This window comes from Pipistrellus hanaki, assembly GCF_964339955.1.
Source record: "Pipistrellus hanaki genome assembly, chromosome: 7".
Taxonomy (NCBI): domain Eukaryota; kingdom Metazoa; phylum Chordata; class Mammalia; order Chiroptera; family Vespertilionidae; genus Pipistrellus; species Pipistrellus hanaki.
Window position 1 is genome coordinate 85,117,756 of NC_140509.1, and position 19,164 is coordinate 85,136,919.

The window sequence follows — 19,164 nt, forward strand, 5'->3', positions numbered from 1 at the left end:
GAATATAGGTGTGTAATGTTAAAACCATGAGCGCTGAGGAGGAAATGAGTTAAAAATTATCACACAAGGAAAAAGGGCTGGGGCTAGAGGAGTTTGCTCCAAAGCTTCTTAAAGAATCACAAAGGAAAAGAACAATGACGGTGTCCAGGTAAATATTAAAACAAAAATTTGAAATGAACCATAGATTGGAGAAATAATATTTCCCACCAACGTGGTAAACACTGGGTAAATATTTTAATTACAGAAAATGTTGACACAAATTTAGTTTTAAATCTACATAAGTAGCAAATTAATAAATGGATAATGGACATAAATAATTTACCAAAAAAAGTTCAACTAGTCAATAATCATGGTGGAAAATTATTCTAAGGGAAAAAATGCAAAATAGCATAATGAGGACATTTTCACTTTTAACAAAAGTAGTAATAAACTGATACAAAAGATTTTACTGATTATTGATAAGAGTACAATCAAGTAAGTATTCTCATTCATTGCTAGTAATAACATGTATTAGACGTTTGAAGAAGCATTTTAGTGTACAGTATGTCAAAAATATTAAAAATTATCAACCATTTTGACCTGGTAATATACTTTAGGACCTATCTAAAATAAAGGGAAGCCCTGGCTGGTGTTGCTTGTGGTTAGAACTTCAGGTTGCACACCAAAAGGTTCTTATGTTCGATTCCTGCTTAAGGGCCTAGATTGCAGTGCTTCTTTGGTTTTGTCTGTTTTTCTTTAAGTGTCAGGGACTAATAAATTGACCACCACTTCTGAGGGAAAACAGTTTCAGCCTTTTTTTCTTTCCCCTCTCTTCATATTTATTTATTCATTTTTTTTAAATTAAGGTATTATATGTGTACATATCTTACCATTGGCCTCTCCCCCACTCCCATACATGCCCTCAACCCCCAGAATTTTGCATCCATTGGTTATGCTTATATGCATGCATACAAGTCTTTGGTTGATCTCTTATCTCCCCCACCTCTTCCTAACCTTTCCGCTATAATTTGACATACTGTTTGATGCTTTACTGTCTCTGTATCTATCTTTTTGTTCAACGGTTTATAATTTTCTTTATTATCCATAAATGAGTGAGATCATGTGGTATTTTTCTTTCATTGACTGGCTTATTTCACTTAGCATGATGTTCTCCAAATCCATCCAGGTTGCTTTCAGTCATTAAAATGTGGATCATGTTTAAAGAAATATTTGGTCGTAATTGATTTATCCTAATAGTCCTGTAAAATCTGTGAGCTCATTACTACTTAAATGAATTATAAGGGGAATCAAGGTTCCCCCCATGACATCCTGCTGGATGGCAACACTGTCAGGGAGCTGCCAGCCTTGGTGAGATACTCTTGCACTGCCCTGATGGGGGTGGGGATAACTCCCTCCCCCCTTCCTCTGCCTGCCTGTGCTCCAGCTCTGCCATGTGCCTGTCCCATCCCCCAGCAGGCCTGAGTGTGTGCTCCCAGACCCGGCCACCTGGGGGAGTTCCCTAGGGCCAGCCTCAGCAACTGGAGGTCTCGGCCCATCCAGCTGCCTCCAGCAGTGCTGTCCTTCACTCACAGGAGTGTTCTGACCGTTACGAGGGCAGCTTTACTATAGTGCTTATCACAAAGCCAGCACTCAGTGAAGGTAATAACACCATTAATACTTTATAACATTAATTAACTAACACCATTCTTATTCACAGTGAAATAAAACTGACAAACTATTTCAGGAACATCTTTTCCACATATGATTAGGTAACATGCTTACATAACCGGGTATATTTTCTCTAGGTCAAACATACACCAAAGTCTGTCTTCTAAATTTGATAAATTCTTAACAATGAACCTCCGCTGCTTCTTTATTTTCCAGAAAAATAAGTGCATATAATCCTCTTAACCCTCTTCCTTCAACACAGAAAACAAAGCAACCCACAAAAAGTGAAACCAGGATTTGCTCATATTATTTGATAATGTCCACACAACGCAGTGACTATATTGATTGTGCTGCTGGTCACATTTCAGTATTAGAGGACTCGAGTTTTTGCAGTAACAGCTAAATGTTCACTGCTTAATGCTTGTGTATCCCCTCAGTTGCTTATCTGGCCTGTGTTTTTATTCCGTGTATACTCTGTCCTTCTAAACGAGTTGGGGCGGTGAGGTGTGTGGGACAGAGGCCTTCCCCCGTCCGTCAGCAGCCTGGCGCCCACTTGCAGGTGCTGTTCGGCACGGCCGATGGGCAGGTGATCGTCATGGACTGCCACGGCAGGATGCTGGCGCACGTCCTCCTGCACGAGTCCGACGGCATCATCAGCATGGCCTGGAACTACCCTACCTTCCTGGTGGAGGACAGCAGCGAGAGCGATACGGACTCCGACGACTACTCCCCGCCCCAAGGTAGCGCGCTGCTCCCCAGGGACCGGCGTACAGAGGGAGTGAACCCCTTTAGAGGCAGAGGGGGAAAGGTCTGCCGCAGGCACAGCGCCCTGACTTGTTGGGAAGAGTTCATGAGCCAAATTGCAAAGCCCAGTCTGTGTTCTCGATTTGACTGTCTTCTCTCTGCCACCCCATCTCGCTCTCACTGGTCAGGTTGATGAAACCCCGTTGGCATAGGTTTCCCGCACATAAAATGCTCTCACTTTCTCTGCTTCCTTTCCCAGAAGTGGATGTTATGCTTCCCAGAGAAAATGCATACACATACCTGTGAATGTGTGTGTTTGTTTATTTTATGAGAAGACAGTGTTTACACATAAAAAAATTAAGATCAGTGCTGGTGTTTCAGGGTAGATAGGTCTTGAGGGAGATTGTTCTTAGCACTGACAGGTGCACTTGGGAAGTAACTGCCCCAGGTTCTCTGCAAAGCACCCTCTGCGGGCCTTGTCGTTCGGAGTGGTGTAGAATGGTTCTTTCTGTAGCGGTATCCCAGGCCAGAGTCCAGCCTGCACTGCCAGGCGGTTTTCAAGACCCTCCACAAGACTGCAGCGTTGTGGCCCTGGATTTAGGTCATGTGTCCTTGTCTCTTTTTTACTCAGCACTTTTGTCCCCACAGATGGCCCCGTAACATATCCCGTCCCGGTGCAGCATATCAGGCCACTGCTCACTGTCAGCTTCACCTCGGGGGACATCAGCCTAATGAACAGCTACGATGACTTGTCTCCTACTGTCATCCGCTCAGGATTGAAAGGTACTGCATTCGACCGTAGGCCCAGGGATTCGTTTTCCAGGCTGGGTGTCGTACACCCCGCACTTGTTGATTCTTGTCCCCTGCAATGACCTCTTTCTGACTAGGGAGTCTGTTAGAGGCCATTTCCTTTCTCTTTTCTACTTGGCTGACAAGTCGCTGCCAGGTCTTGCCTAGAAGAGGGATTCCTGACCTCAGGCTTCATCGTCACCTGCTCTTCTCCCTCTTCTCCCACTATGGCCCTCTCTGTGTGTGCTGTGTTTGTCTCTGGCTGGCACTGTGTCTGCGGAGTAGTGGAGGGCAGCACCTGCTGTTCTTGATGCAGCAGATGGTGCACGAGACACATTTACACAGAAGCCCCTGTGGTTTTAATGCTTATTAAAGCCTTAATGGTTGTGTAGTGAAGTTACCTTGGATGTATTATTTTGCTCTCTGTTTATCCGACAAGATTGTATTGGAGCAGCATCCACAACACATTCCCACCAATTTGCAGATTAGAGACACGTGTGACTCGGGGGGCTGACCCATAATAGCCCTCCCAGTTGAGAATTTTTCTTTACTAGATTTTTATTCTAACTCCCATATTAGATCCACATGGTATTTTTCTGTTACTGTCTCAGATAAATACAACCAGAGAACTCCCAGTGCAGAAAGGTGACTTGTGATATTCTTTAGCTTATCACCAGCACAGTGATTATGTCACATGGAAAGAACTTAGAGTGTTTGCAGCCAGCCTGCATCCTCATCACCCAGCACCTGTTTCTGCATTGCAGACTCATTTGTGTGTGCATAGGGGCAGGAGTGATTTTGTTTTTGCAAATGTTTCCCAAGCAAGTTGTGCCTTGAAGAAAGATCTGAGAATCCCAAATTTGGGACTTATTTATTTTTTTATCACACAGTGAACTATAAATTGGTTCACCTTATTTGGAGTGTTTACCCTTTGTTGTGACTTTTACTCTTTCTTGAGAATGTAGGGGAGGAAAAAAACATTTCCCTCTGCCCATCTGAGGGTCTGCAGCTGGGGCCCTGTAAACTAGACCGGCCAAAGACAAATTGACAAGAGAAAAAAGCAAGCAGAAATGTATCACCTCAGGCATTGGCCTTACCCATGAAAGCACTCAATGAGTAACTCGGGGTGGTTAGAATGTGGAATTATACAGCATGTTAACAAAGAAGCAATACATCTTAGAGAAATGACAAAACCAAGTTAAAAGACTAAGCTTCTAAGGCAGCAAATTGTGGGAACTAATTGACGATAAGAACTAGTTCGTAAATTTGTCTTATAGATTCATCTAGTATCTTTTCTGGGTTGATAATGGTCTAAATTGCTTCCAATGGTTAATTTATGTTCTTCCTAGTGGGAGTCATACACGTTTACAAATTTGTCCTGCTTCTATACAATTATGGGGAGCAGAGAGCTTGTCTTGTATCTTATTTCTTCTCAAAATAATCCTTATGCCAGTAAGGCATATTTTGGATGTTGCATTCTGCTACCAACCAAAAAAATAATAATAATAACTTAGCCAGGAGTTCAAAAATTTAAGAGCATGTCTCACTTTACCCCACATTGCCTTAAAATAAAGGAATTCAAATTCATATTGTTTTGTTTCTCTGTTTTATAGAATTTTCTCTTTTTAACATTTCTTTGAGCACACCATGGCCCTATTATTGTGAAACTTACTCCTTTTAAAAGATTGACTTGTCATTATAGAGTATAACTGTCTCAAGATAACTTTATAACTGTGTCTAATGCACTCAATTAAGATTCAGGAGGCTTTGTCTAGAAGTAAATAACAAAGACTTATGCAAGGGTCATAGAGTTTGCAGAGAAAACACAGCTAGGCAATACCAGACCATTCCAATAGAGAAAGAAAAGCCGAGGGTTCTTACAGTACAGAGTGCATTCTTGAGAAGAATCAGTCCTGCCTTCTTAGCCCTGCGTTGGTCCAAGATGGTAACTGTCAGATGTCCGGTGATCTGGACAGTGGATCAGTTTCTTCTTGAGGTCACTCAGATGGTCTCTGAGGATTTGATGTATGTTCAGGCCATAGACGCACAGTGAGCCAGGCGCATCCAGGCATTGACGCAGGACTGGAAAGTCCTGAAGGTTAAGTCCCCAGGCTAGTCAAAGCAAGAATGGTGTCAGCATACTTTATTGAATAATTTAGAGGCTTGACCATAGTGACTCCATATTCTTATTCACTCTATTCCTCAACTGTCCTGAAGAAATCCCTGCACATTTGCTTGTGAATATTTGGGCTCATTCTTTTATTTTTTAAATATATTTTATTGATTTTTTACAGAGAGGAAGGGAGAGGGATAGAAAGCTAGAAACATTGATCAGCTGCGTCCTGCACACCCCTACTGGGGATGTGCCCACAACCAAGGTACATGCCCTTGACTGGAATCGAACCTGGGACCTTTCAGTCTGCAAGCTGACGCTCTATCCACTGAGCCAAACCAGTTTTGTCTAGGCTCATTCTTAACTCAGACAGCTCCCACCTAGTAAACAAAATGTTTGAGACTCCCAAAGTGTCGTAAGAGCCTGGAGTGCCCAGGGCCTGTCTTTGAGCAACTTCTGACTGTGACTGTGTCCAGGTCAGCCCTGCGGGAGCAACAACCTACTTTTCTGTTGGTAAAAGACAGAAAGCCAAGAATGTTATTAACATGAATAAACAGCAAAAGAAATAGTGCCGGTACCCACTCACCCTCTGACCAAAGCGGGTTAGCTAGGAGCTGTGAAAATGAAGTGCTGGTGTCTGTTTCTGTGGTGGTGCAGTGATGCTTCTGCCCTCGACAAGGGTGGACCTCATCTTTTTCTGGTTTTACCTGTTAGTGCTCCTCCTTTTGACATCTTTGTGCTTACAAAGGAACCATCCAGAAAAGGGCGTTTCAGTTTCATTACCACAAGGCTCTTCACTGGAGCGATTGGGGCGTTTGGATCCAGAGCACACTGTGGTGTATGCACAAGCCCTCTCGCTTCCCCCATCATCTTCTTAAAAATATATTCCCCAGGATATGTATTTGATTCTCTAAAGTTATTTTTCATTTGTTCCACCTTATTCATATCCTCTTATATGAAAAGGGGGCGGGAGGCTCCTTTTATTGATGCGCGCGCGCTCTCTCAGGGTGTATTTTTTCACTTGGTGCTTGTCCGTAACTCCTTCCTCTCAGCTCTCTGCTGCCACTGTCTCTGCTTTCTGTCTGTGGCTGACTTGACGAACGAGCTCTGGCTTCCCTGGGTCTGGAGAGGCCACTGTCTAGCCTTCAAGGGAGTTAGTTTCTGCGGTGACCTCAGGATGGCTGGTGCTAATGTCAGCATCAGTGCCCACATGAAAAGAGAGAGGCCGTGATCACGTGTGACTGTTAGCGCTTAGGCTGTTGAATTGTAGACCCAGCTCTTACCCAGTCCCTGTCCAGCCTCTGCAGAATGGGCCCCTGAGTTCCAGACTTCTGGGTCCTCTGTATAAGCCACAAATAGTCTTAGGGTTTTGAGGGAGAAAAGCTCTACTGTAAATCTCATTAGTACCAACAGCTTATTTCACCAGCAAGAAGAAGTAACTGGCTCACAACGGGATTAGACAAATCCTTTCATAGCCAATTCTGTAGGCACTGAAAGGCTGGTAGGAGGGCACCACATCTCCAGTGTGGACATTCTCTGACAACACTACCCCCTAACAGACTTATCTTCTTTCCTAAGCCCACAACATCGTCAGCTGTTGGGTAAGAGTTGGGGCCTTCATATGCAGATATGTTCTTTACCTGCACATTATCTGCCCGGGGTGCATAGAAATCAAATGAGTATAAAGTTAGGCTTTGCCCTGATTTACTTTGTACTTTTAGCATTTATGACTTCTTTGAGTCATCTCTTGGTCGGGGCACAGCACTGGGAAAAGCACTTAGGATGTACATCATAGGTTTTATTAGCTTGCCTGCTCTCCCGGAATTCTGCAAGTCTGGTTACGGCATTGCTGGCATTAAAGAGAGAGATTTAGGATGCCAGCTTTGTCGTATATTTTCTTTAATTTCATTATCTTTTAGCTGTCATGTTTCACCTGTTATGTTTCAGTTTTTAAGCACCTGTTTTTAATAGAGTCTGTGTTGTTTTCAGAGAAATAGGTAGCTAACGTCTTCATGAGAGAAAAGGGGAGAACCACTGTTGTATTTGTCAAGTGTCTCTTTTTTAAACTACTCAAGTGAAAGTCCAGGAGAGGCATGTTTCAGGCCATTCTTTTTGTGATTTCAGAGGTGGTGGCCCAGTGGTGCACCCAGGGAGACCTTCTGGCAGTCGCTGGGATGGAACGGCAGGCGCAGCTTGGTGACCTTCCCAACGGCCCTCTCCTGAGGAGTGCCATGGTCAAGTTCTACAATGTGCGCGGGGAACACATCTTCACACTGGACACACTTGTGCAAGTAAGGATTGGGGCGGGCATCCACTGTGTGCCCCAGTCTGCATGAGAGAGTCATGAGTGGGTTATACTCACTGTCACTGTCTTTGACAGATTTTAATCCTTCGTTGGCTTTAATTAAATTATGGGTATGAACCAGGAAACAAAGGGAGAAAGACATTTTTGCTTTTTAACCAAAATATTTTATTGCCCAGTCAAATGAATAGACAGTAAGCAGAGTGACCTGGTGTTATCAGTCTGAAGTAGAAATCAGAAATGTGCAGAAATGGATGCTCAATCTTAATTTATTCACTCCAACTTTATGTTTGTTAAGTCAGTAATGTATTTTTATATTTCAACTAAGTTACTGTTAAACAGTGTTAAAAGCTTAAAAGTTCTTTGAGAAAGTGCACAGGTGGGCCCCTTTCTGTCTGTTTTATGTTCCAGAAATCTTCAGATCATTCGGTCTGGTCTGGGTCAGTATGGCAGAGGATGATCCTCAGCAGGGTGGGCTGGACACAGAGCTGGGAGTGAGTTGATGATTGATGGGGGTGATAGTAACCTAGGGACTTATGTCCTAACCTCACCCAGCTCATTAGAGAGGCAGGTATGCCATATTGGGGTATTTTGTAATTAGATGCAGGCATTGATTATTTAAATATATCTTTTAAAAAATTATAATAAGATGTACATAACATAAAATTTACCATCTTACCATTTTTAAGTGTATAGTTAGGTAGTGTGAAGTATATACCATTGTGGTCTAACCAATCTCTAGGACTTTTTCATTTTATAAAACTGAAACTTTATCCCATTCTGTTTCTTTGCATTTGATTATTGTACATACCTCATATCAATGGAATCATATAGTGTTTGTCTTTTTATGACTTTCTAAATTTTTAGTTAACATAACCTTTTCTCAAAGTTCACCCACGTTATAGCATATGCCAGAATTTTCTTTTTTTTTTAAGGCTGAATAATATGTCATTACATATATGTGTGTGTATATACACCATGTTATACATTCATCCTTCGGTGGGCATTGGGTTCCTTCCACCTTTTAGCTATTTAGGTCTAATGCTGCTGTGACCAAGGAGATACAATTATAACTTGAAAAATTGCTTTCAGTTCTTTTAAGTAAATACCCAGGACACTTGCTGGATTATATGGTAGTTTTATTTCTAGTTTTGGAGGAACTGTCATACTGTTTTTCATGGTGGCTGCACCAGTTTACATTGCACCAACAGTACCCAAAGGTTCTAGCTTCTCTACGTTCTTGCCAACACTTGTTATTTTCTGGGGTGTGTGTTGGCTGATCTTTCTTTGGAGAAAAGTATCTATACAGTGTCTTAGCATTTTAACAAATCAGTGATTCTTTTTTTCATTTGAAGGTTTGTTTCAACCATTGAAAAAATTGCCTCAATAATATAAAGTTCAATATATGCTATTAAAAATCAAACACAATATTAATTTTATATAGTACCAACTCTCTCTTTGCCTAGAATGATTCTGAAATCATGTTATCTGTGCTATGCTACTCATGGAGTCCAAAGGCAGGAACATTTTTATAGCAGGAAGGAAGTTGGGCTATTTATTGAACTGTTTATAAAAAGAATTTAATGCAGTTTAGATTGGACAATTTATTTCCAAGTTAATTAGATTGTAGGTTATTGCGTACAAAGCCGTTGCCAAGCACAAACTCACGCAGCCTTAGCTTTAAAATTGATTCTCCTGATTTACTCATAATAGCTCTGCCTGTGGCTGAAGCTCTTATAAGGAAATACGCTATAATTTATTTTCCTTCCCTTCCTACCTATTGTAATTTAAAATCCTATAATTGACCTCATTTTCTCTTACCTGTGACCATCTATAAATAATGGCATAGCTGGTCATCTGGCACAGGTTTTCAGAGTTAGCATTACTGACTGAAGCTTGCTGCCCGCCGCAGTTTGGGTCTGGGTTGTCAGTTGGTCAGTAGTTTTGTTTTGTTTTGTTTTGTTTTGTTTTAGCTTTATGAACTTTTTCTTGCATTAAAAGCAAGTGGGATTGTATTCTATTGTACAAGGTTCAATCATTGATGTAAGGTATTTGGGTAAAAAATTTAAGAGAGAAGGAAAAGAAGATGGTAGGTGTGGAAACTGAAAAATCAAGTGAAAGATTGCATTTGTGCTCATAGACTTCTACACTCTTGATGGAGAAACCTTTAGCAAAAGCATATTTGCGTCCTTTTGTTGAGGATTAGCTCTACCTATTCTCAGGAAGCTGCTTCGCGTGCTTTTCCTTTTTGTTGTAAATGGATAAGAAAGTCCTTCCCTGCTCATCTGCTTACATAACACAATGGTGTGTTCTTCTGAAGCTCAGCTGGGGTGACTGAATCCTGAGCTAGCTTTTTTATTTCACTTGGTTGGTGGCCAAATCATCGTAACTTAATATTCAGAATGTCCACAGCTCCAGCCAACACAGTCATTGGTGACCAGTCATCGGCTTAGTCCGTTTGAAGGTGAGCTCCTCTAAATAGCTTTCCTTTCTGACATATTCTGTACAGACATTAATCATCCCCGTCTACAGGGTCTGTGAAACATCTGAAGTGCATTTGCTCTTGAGCCAGTGTTCTCTCTCTTTGACCCTTTTTGTTGTCGACTTTAATCCAGCGTGATCAGCTTAGCTTTAATACGGAGAGGACACCCTGCTTTGTACTTCTCTCACATTTTTAGAAGACTTCATCCAGTTCACTGCTGTATACAAACAGTAACATAGTGAGGAAGCCGTCATTTCCTGTTAACGAATGGATCAGGGGGTTCCCTCTGCTCAAACAGCCCTGCTCTTGACCTTGCCCTTACCTAGTCCCGTTTTCTTCGCAGCACTTTCCCCACCTGGCGTCACCCCGTCATCCGGGCAGATACTCAGTTACTGTCCCTCCCCTCCCACCTCAGAGGGTCAGTGCGCAAGGGCGGGATTTTACCTTACTCTCACACCTGGAGTCTGTGTGGCCCATTGTGCACAGGTACCAGGTCTTCACTGAAAAGCTGACTGGCAGCTCAGGAGCTGAATAAGTGACTGGGCAAATGCATGGCCTCTCTGTAGTGGCAGGAGGTAGGGTTCGGACATACTTTGTGTGTCTTCGGATGCCCTAGGGGTTGAAGCTGGCCCTTGACCTCACTGTTCCATCGTGTTGTGGCCGTAGAGTAACGAACCTGCACTCCTTTTAGATGGCTCAGCACTGACAATGAGGGAATACAGACACTTGGGGGCAGTGGTTTGTCTTTAAGATTAATCACAGTTTTGGTACTAACAGAACCTCTGTCCTGACCGGCACTTGTGGGGATTGGTGACACCAAAGAAAATTGACTGTGTTTTTTATGTGTCATCTGCCTTGTCTTCAGCAGTGAGTAACCTTGCTCTGAATTAACAGGCCCCTCTATGGGCTCGTCCCTCTGGTGGGATCTTCTTGTAAGGAGGCCCTTCTTGGAAGTTTCTGGAAGCCCCAAACTTGAGTTCCAGGCTCCCTGGTCCCCCTCTGGTGCTGCAGCTGGCCTCTGTGATGGAAATGAAAGCTGAATTATCTTCAGCCAGTGGTTGGTTTTGAAGTTAAAACCTGGATTAGCTGACCCTGGGGACAATTTTAAGCAAGTGTCTTCCTGTGCTCCTTTTATCTTGCTGTTGTCACTAAAGTTGTAAAAATTCTGTTTCTATCTGTCATTCATATTAAAGATCTGGTATCCCCACTTCTCACCTTTGAGACCCTAAAGACTTCATTAAATTAGAACTCCATCTGCCTGGATCGGAAAGAGCAAATTCTCTTGTATCTTCTCCATCACAGCCCCTCACCCCTTGCTTTCTTCCTTGGCTGATCTTACTTAGACGGCACCCCCAGCTCTGAGTGTTTGCAGCACAAGCACTTTCTACTTGCACATTTGGATGCCAGCCGGCCTTTTCCAAGCAAGTGATGGCCACCAACCCCTACGAGGCCACCACAGGACCTGCGTCCTCCTTCCCCTCCCTCTTCCAGCTAGCTCTCCACTTCCTCTCAGACCCATCAGCTGGAGGGTGGCTGCGGATAACAGGGACTTCACGTGTGTGGGTATGACCTATGAAAGGTCCCGGGAGCTCGCCGACATCTTTCATTCCTTCCATGCTCACAGCTCCCACTGGCTCGGGAGAGAGTAGACTTGCAGGGGTTATGTGGTGGCCTCCAGGCCACACAGATCCTGCCCCCGATCCAGTGTCAGTATGTCTGTCCGGACAAAGGGGAAGGGCCATCGGGTCCACTCCTCACCTGCCCACGCCATGGGAACTGAACCAGCTACTTGGGGTCCAGATAATCAGAGCTTTAGTAAGGAGTACGTGTTGCTGCACCCTCAGCCTATTGCATCTTCTGGTAGAAACGTCGCTACTTTAGGTTTTAATGGCACTAAAGTAAGTGAGTTAATATATGTACAGGAACTTTGTAAAAATGATTCCAGTAATCTATCTATACTCCGGCCTGAGGATCTAACTGCTTTTCAGTGAAAGTACTGAATGTTCATAATACAGTATTGAGGATTCCTGTTGTACTTTTTAAAACAAATACTCGCATAACCTATTTGCTTGAGATAAGCATGCATGAGCTTTCTTTGCTTACAAGAGTGAAAGCTTATGCGTGGTTGCCCTTCACTTCCTGGCAGCGCCCCATCATCTCCATCTGCTGGGGCCACCGGGACTCCAGGCTGCTGATGGCTTCGGGACCGGCCCTGTACGTGGTGCGTGTGGAGCACCGGGTGTCCAGCCTGCAGCTGCTGTGCCAGCAGGCCATTGCCAGTGCGCTGCGAGAAGACAAGGACGTCAGCAAGCTGACCCTGCCCCCTCGCCTCTGCTCCTACCTCTCCTCCGCCTTCATCCCCACCATCAAGGTAGAGCCCTCCTCCCTCTGCCTACTCTCCCCTCCACCTCCCTTCACTCCCCCCACCCCCCACTGCCCTCCTCCTCACCCGTGCAGAGAGGGGGCAGAGACAGGAAGATGGCTGAGAGTCCCCCCCCCCCCCCCAGGTCAGGGTGGGGAAGGGGTGTGGCTCTGCAGAGTTCCGCCACATACTCCCACATGTGCACCATCCTGAGTGCATCCACCAGACATCCCCCTCATGTGACGGACATCAGCTTTCTCATGGCAGAGGCAGTGCTCTGAGCTCCATGTCACCCTGTGATCAGCTGCCTCATTCATTCATGACTTCCTGGCAGATGTACTGTCATTCCCTTGAGAAAGCAGGAAACAGGTTCCTAAAAGTTGAGTAACTTCCTCCATAGCTCCTTATGGGGATGGTGAGGATTGAGCCAGTCAGGGCTTAGGGCCTGCCATCCTCACCTGTGCTGAGGAGGAGCGACCCGCCCAGCACTCACTGCCCGTCTGTACTGACTGTAATCCCAAAACTGCTCTGTTTTCAGTGAGAGTGTGGACTGTGTCCGCCCGGTGCCTTTCAGGCCTGGGCTGCCTCCTAACCGGAGGTTTCTTTCTGGGTTCTCTTTTTTGTATTCTGTCTCTGCTTCCAAGTAGGAGATTGACTCATGGATTACATTTTTCCTGAAACATGAGAGCCTTAGAATCTGTTGTAATTTTTTTCTTTCAAGTTGCTTTGTAGCCTGCTCCTGAACCTGTAAGTCTCAACCTGGCTGCATATTGAAATGACCTGGGGAGTTTTTATAAAATACACGTGCCCAGGCCCACTCCCTAGAAGTGCAGTTTCACTGTCTGAGGTGGGATCCTGGCTCAGGTGTGTGTTTTTAAAAGCTCCCAGCAGATCCTGACATCCACCCAGAGTTACCAGTCACCACTCCATGCCACATGGTTCACCCCAACTGGGCCACCAGGCAGGGTTCTGTCAGTCACCAGTAAGCCACACTCTCTCCCTGTTTTCTCTGCTGCCTTCAGCCCCCCATTCCAGACCCTAACAACATGCGAGACTTTGTCAGCTACCCGTCGGCCGGCAACGAGCGCCTGCACTGCACCATGAAGCGCACGGAGGATGACCCAGAGGTGGGAGGCCCATGCTACACGCTCTACCTGGAGTACATGGGCGGGCTCGTGCCCATCCTCAAGGGGCGGCGGATCAGCAAGCTGCGGCCCGAGTTTGTCATCATGGACCCCCGGACGGACAGCAAATCAGGTGGGTTCCCTCGCCAGAGGGACTGACGCCTCGTTGTCAGGTGTGGTTCCTGACAGCCCGTTTGTGGAATGTGGGCTAGCGGGCACATCCTCGGAGCCACTCCATTTCCAGATGCCTAAATGCCTGTGCAAGTTCATGACTGCACGCACTTTTTTCTTTTTTAATATATTTTATTGATTTTACACAGAGAGGAATTGAGAGGGACAGAGAGTTAGAAACGTCGATGAGAGAGAAACATCGACCAGCTGCCTCTTGCACACCCCCCACTGGGGATGTGCCCGCAACCAAGGTACATGCCCTTGACCGGAATCGAACCTGGGACCCTTCCGTCCGCAGGCCGACGCTCTATCCACTGAGCCAAACCGGTCCCGGCTGCACGTACTTTTTTCATGGGACTTTTAACCGCATGTGGTGGGGCCGTCGGTGAAGGGGACACTGGCACAGGGCTCTCCGGGGGGTAGTGATCATTGAGGGCTCCGTGTGCTATTGAGACAGCCTGCTCGTCATGCGAGGTCTGTCCCTGCCCCGCCTCACGTGAAGGAAAGAATTAAAATCCCCACACCTCCGGCTCCTCCCATCTCCTGCCACAGGGATCTCTGTCCCTCACTGATCTACTGGGAACTGCTTGTCACCGGTAACCAGGGAAAATGCCTTGCTGTTCATAAAGATCTGGCGTGATGAGCACGGCTCCCTTCCAGAACCTGTCCTCTGCAGCTGCATTGCTCAGTGGATGTGCTCACGGTGCTCCCTGCACACCTGTTCCTGCGACTCTGCTTTGTGAGCTCTGGACAGGACTGTGTTCTTTTTGTTTGTACTGACTATTCCTGCCCAGTGTCCTCAGCCAGTGCCTGTCGAGGCCTGAGCACCCGTCAGCCGTACCTGCCAGCCCAAACGTTCTGCCCCCTGACAGTGAACTCCGCTTCACTGTCCTCGGTGCTTGTCCCCCGTCAGTGTGGCTGCTGAGATCCCAAGAGGCACACAGTAGTCTTGCGGGGGCTCTGTCTGCCCCTGAATTCTGAGGGCCTGTGGGGAGGAAACTGAGTCATCTCTGTATGCCCAGTGCCTGGCAAGCACCTGACCTTGGATAACAGGAGTTAAATGAGGTCTGTTGGCATTAGTTTCACTCTGTTCTTTCCACGTCCTAGCTCCCATTCATCCTCTCTCCCATAGACTGGCTTGTGCCTGTCGTTATGTCCCTGAAGCCACTGTGACCTGCGGTATGGCCAGAGCTATCCTAGAGGCACAGGGCAATGGCTTTTCAACCTTGGCCACACTTAATCACTCCAGTATTCAATTGTTTTGTGTGTGTTTTTCTTTTGACTCATGTGATGAACTAGTACCAAGAACAAGGAGAGCGAGTAGAATAAATGGGAGCTGATAGGGAGGCGAGCGAAAAGGAGGGGAGGAAGGAAGCAAAGTGACAAAAGCAAAAGGGCTGTGGGTGTGAATTTAGAAGAAAATGTGATTTTTAGGGGATGGAGGAAGAAAGGAGCCATTGATGGTTAGAGGTGACCGAAGGAGGATATCAGACATGAGCCTCATCTACTTAGCAGTTTTGTGATGGCCCCACCTCTGTGCACTTCACCTTCTGCCTTGGGGCCTCCAATCTTCTGCCTGGTGGCCAGTTTGCAGAGTTACCCTGAGTGGCTTCTATACAGGTACCCTCAGTGGAACCCAGAGCTACCCTGAAAGTCCAACTGCACAGGCTTCCCTGCAGGCATTGCAAACAGCTCCACCAGTTGGACAGCCTGGCCTCCACAGGCAACCTGGGGGCAAGGCCAGCAGACTGTTCTACAAGCCATACATGGCGGCTCCGTCAGGTCTCCTTTCTGAGAGCAGGCCCGGACCCAACAAGGGCTTCTCCAGATCCCAGGTCAGAAATAGGTTTGGGAGGGAGTCCAAGAGTCAGCAAGACCCTCACTCGGCTCTGGGCAGCCCACGAGTCCCTGACATTTGGTGTTTCATAAGCACAACAGTGAAGCCATTTTGGTCTCAACTGTTGGCACAGTAAAGTACTGGACTATGTTGTACATTTCAGGGCATTAAAATACTGTGCCCATTTGATAAATGTAGAAGTAATTGCTTAGAAAATATCTACATCAATAAGAGAGTAAAATGCAAATTGACCATACCTTCATGACACCCACCAGCCAATCAGGAGAGAGTATGCAAATTAACACAACAAAGACGGCAGGTTATTTTGCATATGCAGGTGCCAAGTGGCCAGGGGCATTCCACACCGCCCCAGCGCGTGCCCTCCTCCCCCCCCCCCCCCCCAAGGCCTCTGGGCAGCACCTGACCTTGGGGAAGGCAGAAAGGCGGCTCTGGACCCGAGTGGAAAGGTGGCTCTGGCCAGAGCTTAGGCGGCAGCCAGGGGAAGGAAGGTCCATTCTTGCAGGAATCTTTGTGCATCAGGCCTCTAGTAATAGCATAAAAATGTAAATGACAGCAGTACTCTGCTTCTTTCCATTTCACTCTCTGGACTTAAAATGATAGCCTGTCCTTTAGTTTCTAATGATCATTGTTAGGGTCTCATGTCACTTCCCTTATACTTGCTGGTTGGTGTCTTACCAGATGAAATCTATGGGAACAGCTTGATTTCTACCATGATCGACAGCTGCAACTGCTCGGACTCAAGTGACATCGAACTAAGTGATGACTGGGCTACCAAGAAATCTCCCAAAATCTCCCAAGCAAGCAAATCACCCAAACTCCCAAGGTAATCTCTTCAGGGTGTTTGCCTCTTTTCTGTGGCACTGGAGGTGTGTGTGTTGTGCCTGTAGTAGAATCCCATTGAAACCAACAACAGGAGAGCACAGAGACACCTGCACCCCCACATTCATCCGGAAGGTTAGCCTGCAATGGCCACAACTTCCCTTCTTTCTTCTGGACAGAAAAAGACACCCCATGGGAAGTTGGCTAAGCCCCAGGGCTTCTCTGGGGCAGTGCTGGTGGTGGGTGGCACAGGGTGGCCAGAGCCCCCAGGCATACAGTTTGAGAAAGTTAGGAAAAGGTGTTACAGTGTAGGTAATGTGTTGAAAAGATTGTCAGATTCAATGTGTATAATGCTGTATAATGCTGAGCTATCACTCAGAATCGAAGGCCAGATAAAGAGCTTCACTAATAAAAAAAAAAGCTAAAGGAGTTCATCACCACCAAACCAGAATTATATGAATTGCTGAAGGGGATTCTTTCAGAAGAGAAAGTAAATAAAGATAAAAATTATGAACAACAAATACGTAACTATCAACAAGTGAATCTAAAAACCAAGGAAATTAAAAAAACAACAACTGATGAACAATATTAACTGTTGAATATAGTAGAATCAGAGGTATGGAAGGGGAGTGAACTGAGGATTCTTGGGGGAAAGGGGAGGGGGGATGTGGGAAGAGACTGAACATAAACTTTGCACCTATGGATGAGGACAATGGGGGGTGGGGAAAGGGCAGAGGGTGGGGTGGGAACCTGGTGGAGGAGAGCAATGGGGGGGGGGGGAGAGGAATATTTGTAATAATATGAACAATAAAGATTTATTTTAAAAAAATAATGCTGTAATTAGAGGGAAATAGTAAAAAAAAAAAACTTTAGACCCTACGGTTTATTTTAAAAATTGGAACGAGCTGTAAGAGTAGATGGAAGGGCCCTGGTGTCACAGGTAAGAAGCATCACCTTTCTCATCCTGGCATCACTGCCTGTGGGCTGTGTAAGTGTACAGATCCTGACTGGATACTCCTGTCATTCTCTGGAGAGGTTCATGGGTAGACAGATCTGCACTAAGATAGAGCCCGTCCAGCTTAAAAGTCTGGGATGCCGGGCAAGATTAAAGTACAGTTTGCATACAGATACATACCTGCCTAGACTGAAACACGGAATTCACTGTGCAGCTGGTTAGGCAGTGTTGTCCCCACCTTGTCAAAGTTAAAGGACATTTCGTCCTCGCCAATGCTCCCTGTGCAGCCTCCCATTCCATCCCCGCTCTCCAGAAGAATCACTGTTCTGGCTTCTGTCCCCTGAGACCAGTTTTGCTTCTTGACCTTCACATAAATGGAGCCAATACGTACTCTTTTATTTGACTCCTTTGCTCGGAATAATGATTTTGAGATTCACTTATGTTGTTGTGTCTAGCGATAGTTTTTTTGTGCTGTGGAATTCCACTGTAATGAATTTGTTTACTCTGTTTACGAAGTCACAGGTTTGGTAGTTACAGTTTGGGGCTATGATGAATAAAACCATGATAGACCTTCTTGTACACGTATGTTGGTGGACAGGTGAATGCGTTCATCGGAGGCATGTGCTTAGAAGGGAAGTTGCAGGGCCTTGGGGTAGCCGCGTGTGTACTGCACTGGAAACTGCCAGACAGTCTTGCGGGGCCTGTGCTGTTGTGAGTTCCACAGCCAAGTACGAGAGTGCCCGCTGCTTTCCTTCTCACCTGCAATTGTATCGCCATTTTTAAAGATAGTTTAACCCTTTCTGGGTGGGGGGTGCAGCGGGATCTCATCGTAGTGTAACGATTGATGATGCTAAAAGGCTCTTTACATGTTTATTGGCCATTTGAGCATCTTCCTTTGTGAGGTGTCTGTTCAAGTCTTTGGCCCATTTTTTTTATTGCATTGTTTTGCTTTTTTTGAGTTGGAAGATTCTTTATGTATTCTAGCCATGATTCTTTGTCAAACATGTGCACTGCCATGTAGTCTAATACACATGAATTTCTTCCATTGTGGTGGGTCTGTCTTTGCCCTGGTTCGGAAATCTGTGTCCACCGTGAGGGCGGTCTCGTCTCTTCTCTTCCAGAAGCTGTGTAGTGTTAGCTCTCACGTGCTTCTGAAGTTGATTCTGGTGCAGAGTGTGAGTTAGAGGTCAGTGTTCACTTTCCCCATGTAGATATCCAGTTGCTTCAGCAATTTGGTTGATTTTTTAAAATCTTTGTTCTAAGCTTGTTAAAATTATAAATTATGAACTTTCCTACACCTCTAAGTGTTTTGGGTTTTCTTGTAACTTAAGCAGAGAGGACATTTAACAAAAAGTAACTAAATCCTTCATCTTTAAAGGACCTTTTAAGATTTCTGGATGTTGTCATCCCCATAGTCCGTCCTCCTCATTCCCTCTTTCCCTGCGTTGATTCCTCTACATGCAGCAGGCAGGCTGATCACCTCACACAGGCCTTCACCAGCTCAGTTCCCGTGCTCCCGTTCTGTGGAGTGCTGGTGTCTTATCAGGCTCAGTAGTAATGGGAGGCATATGCTCTTCTTTCTTAGAATGTCATCAACCTCGCTTCGTTCATTTTTATGACTCTCTCTTTGGGTTAGACTGGCTGACCATAGGTGGAACATAGAATCAAAAGGCTGCAGAGCCCTGGCCGATTTGGCTAGTGGATAGAGCAGCCACCCACAAGACTGAAGGGTCTTGGGTTTGATTCCAGCCAAGGATACATCCCCAGCCCCAGGTTAGGGTGCATGCGGGAGGCAACC

The 19,164-nt window shown here is 45.6% G+C and overlaps 1 protein-coding gene across 2 annotated transcripts in view; it reads left to right on the plus strand.

Moving 5' to 3' along the window:
* The window catches only part of TULP4 (TUB like protein 4), a 114,044-nt gene that overhangs the window by 79,776 nt on the left and 15,104 nt on the right, over nt 1-19,164 (plus strand). For both annotated transcript variants that reach the window (XM_084889698.1, XM_084889699.1), the window contains 6 exons: nt 2,207-2,387; nt 3,040-3,174; nt 7,418-7,584; nt 12,224-12,448; nt 13,462-13,696; nt 16,271-16,415. In XM_084889698.1, coding sequence (XP_084745824.1) covers nt 2,207-2,387; nt 3,040-3,174; nt 7,418-7,584; nt 12,224-12,448; nt 13,462-13,696; nt 16,271-16,415 — 1,088 coding nt within the window. The remainder of the gene's footprint in view (nt 1-2,206; nt 2,388-3,039; nt 3,175-7,417; nt 7,585-12,223; nt 12,449-13,461; nt 13,697-16,270; nt 16,416-19,164) is intronic.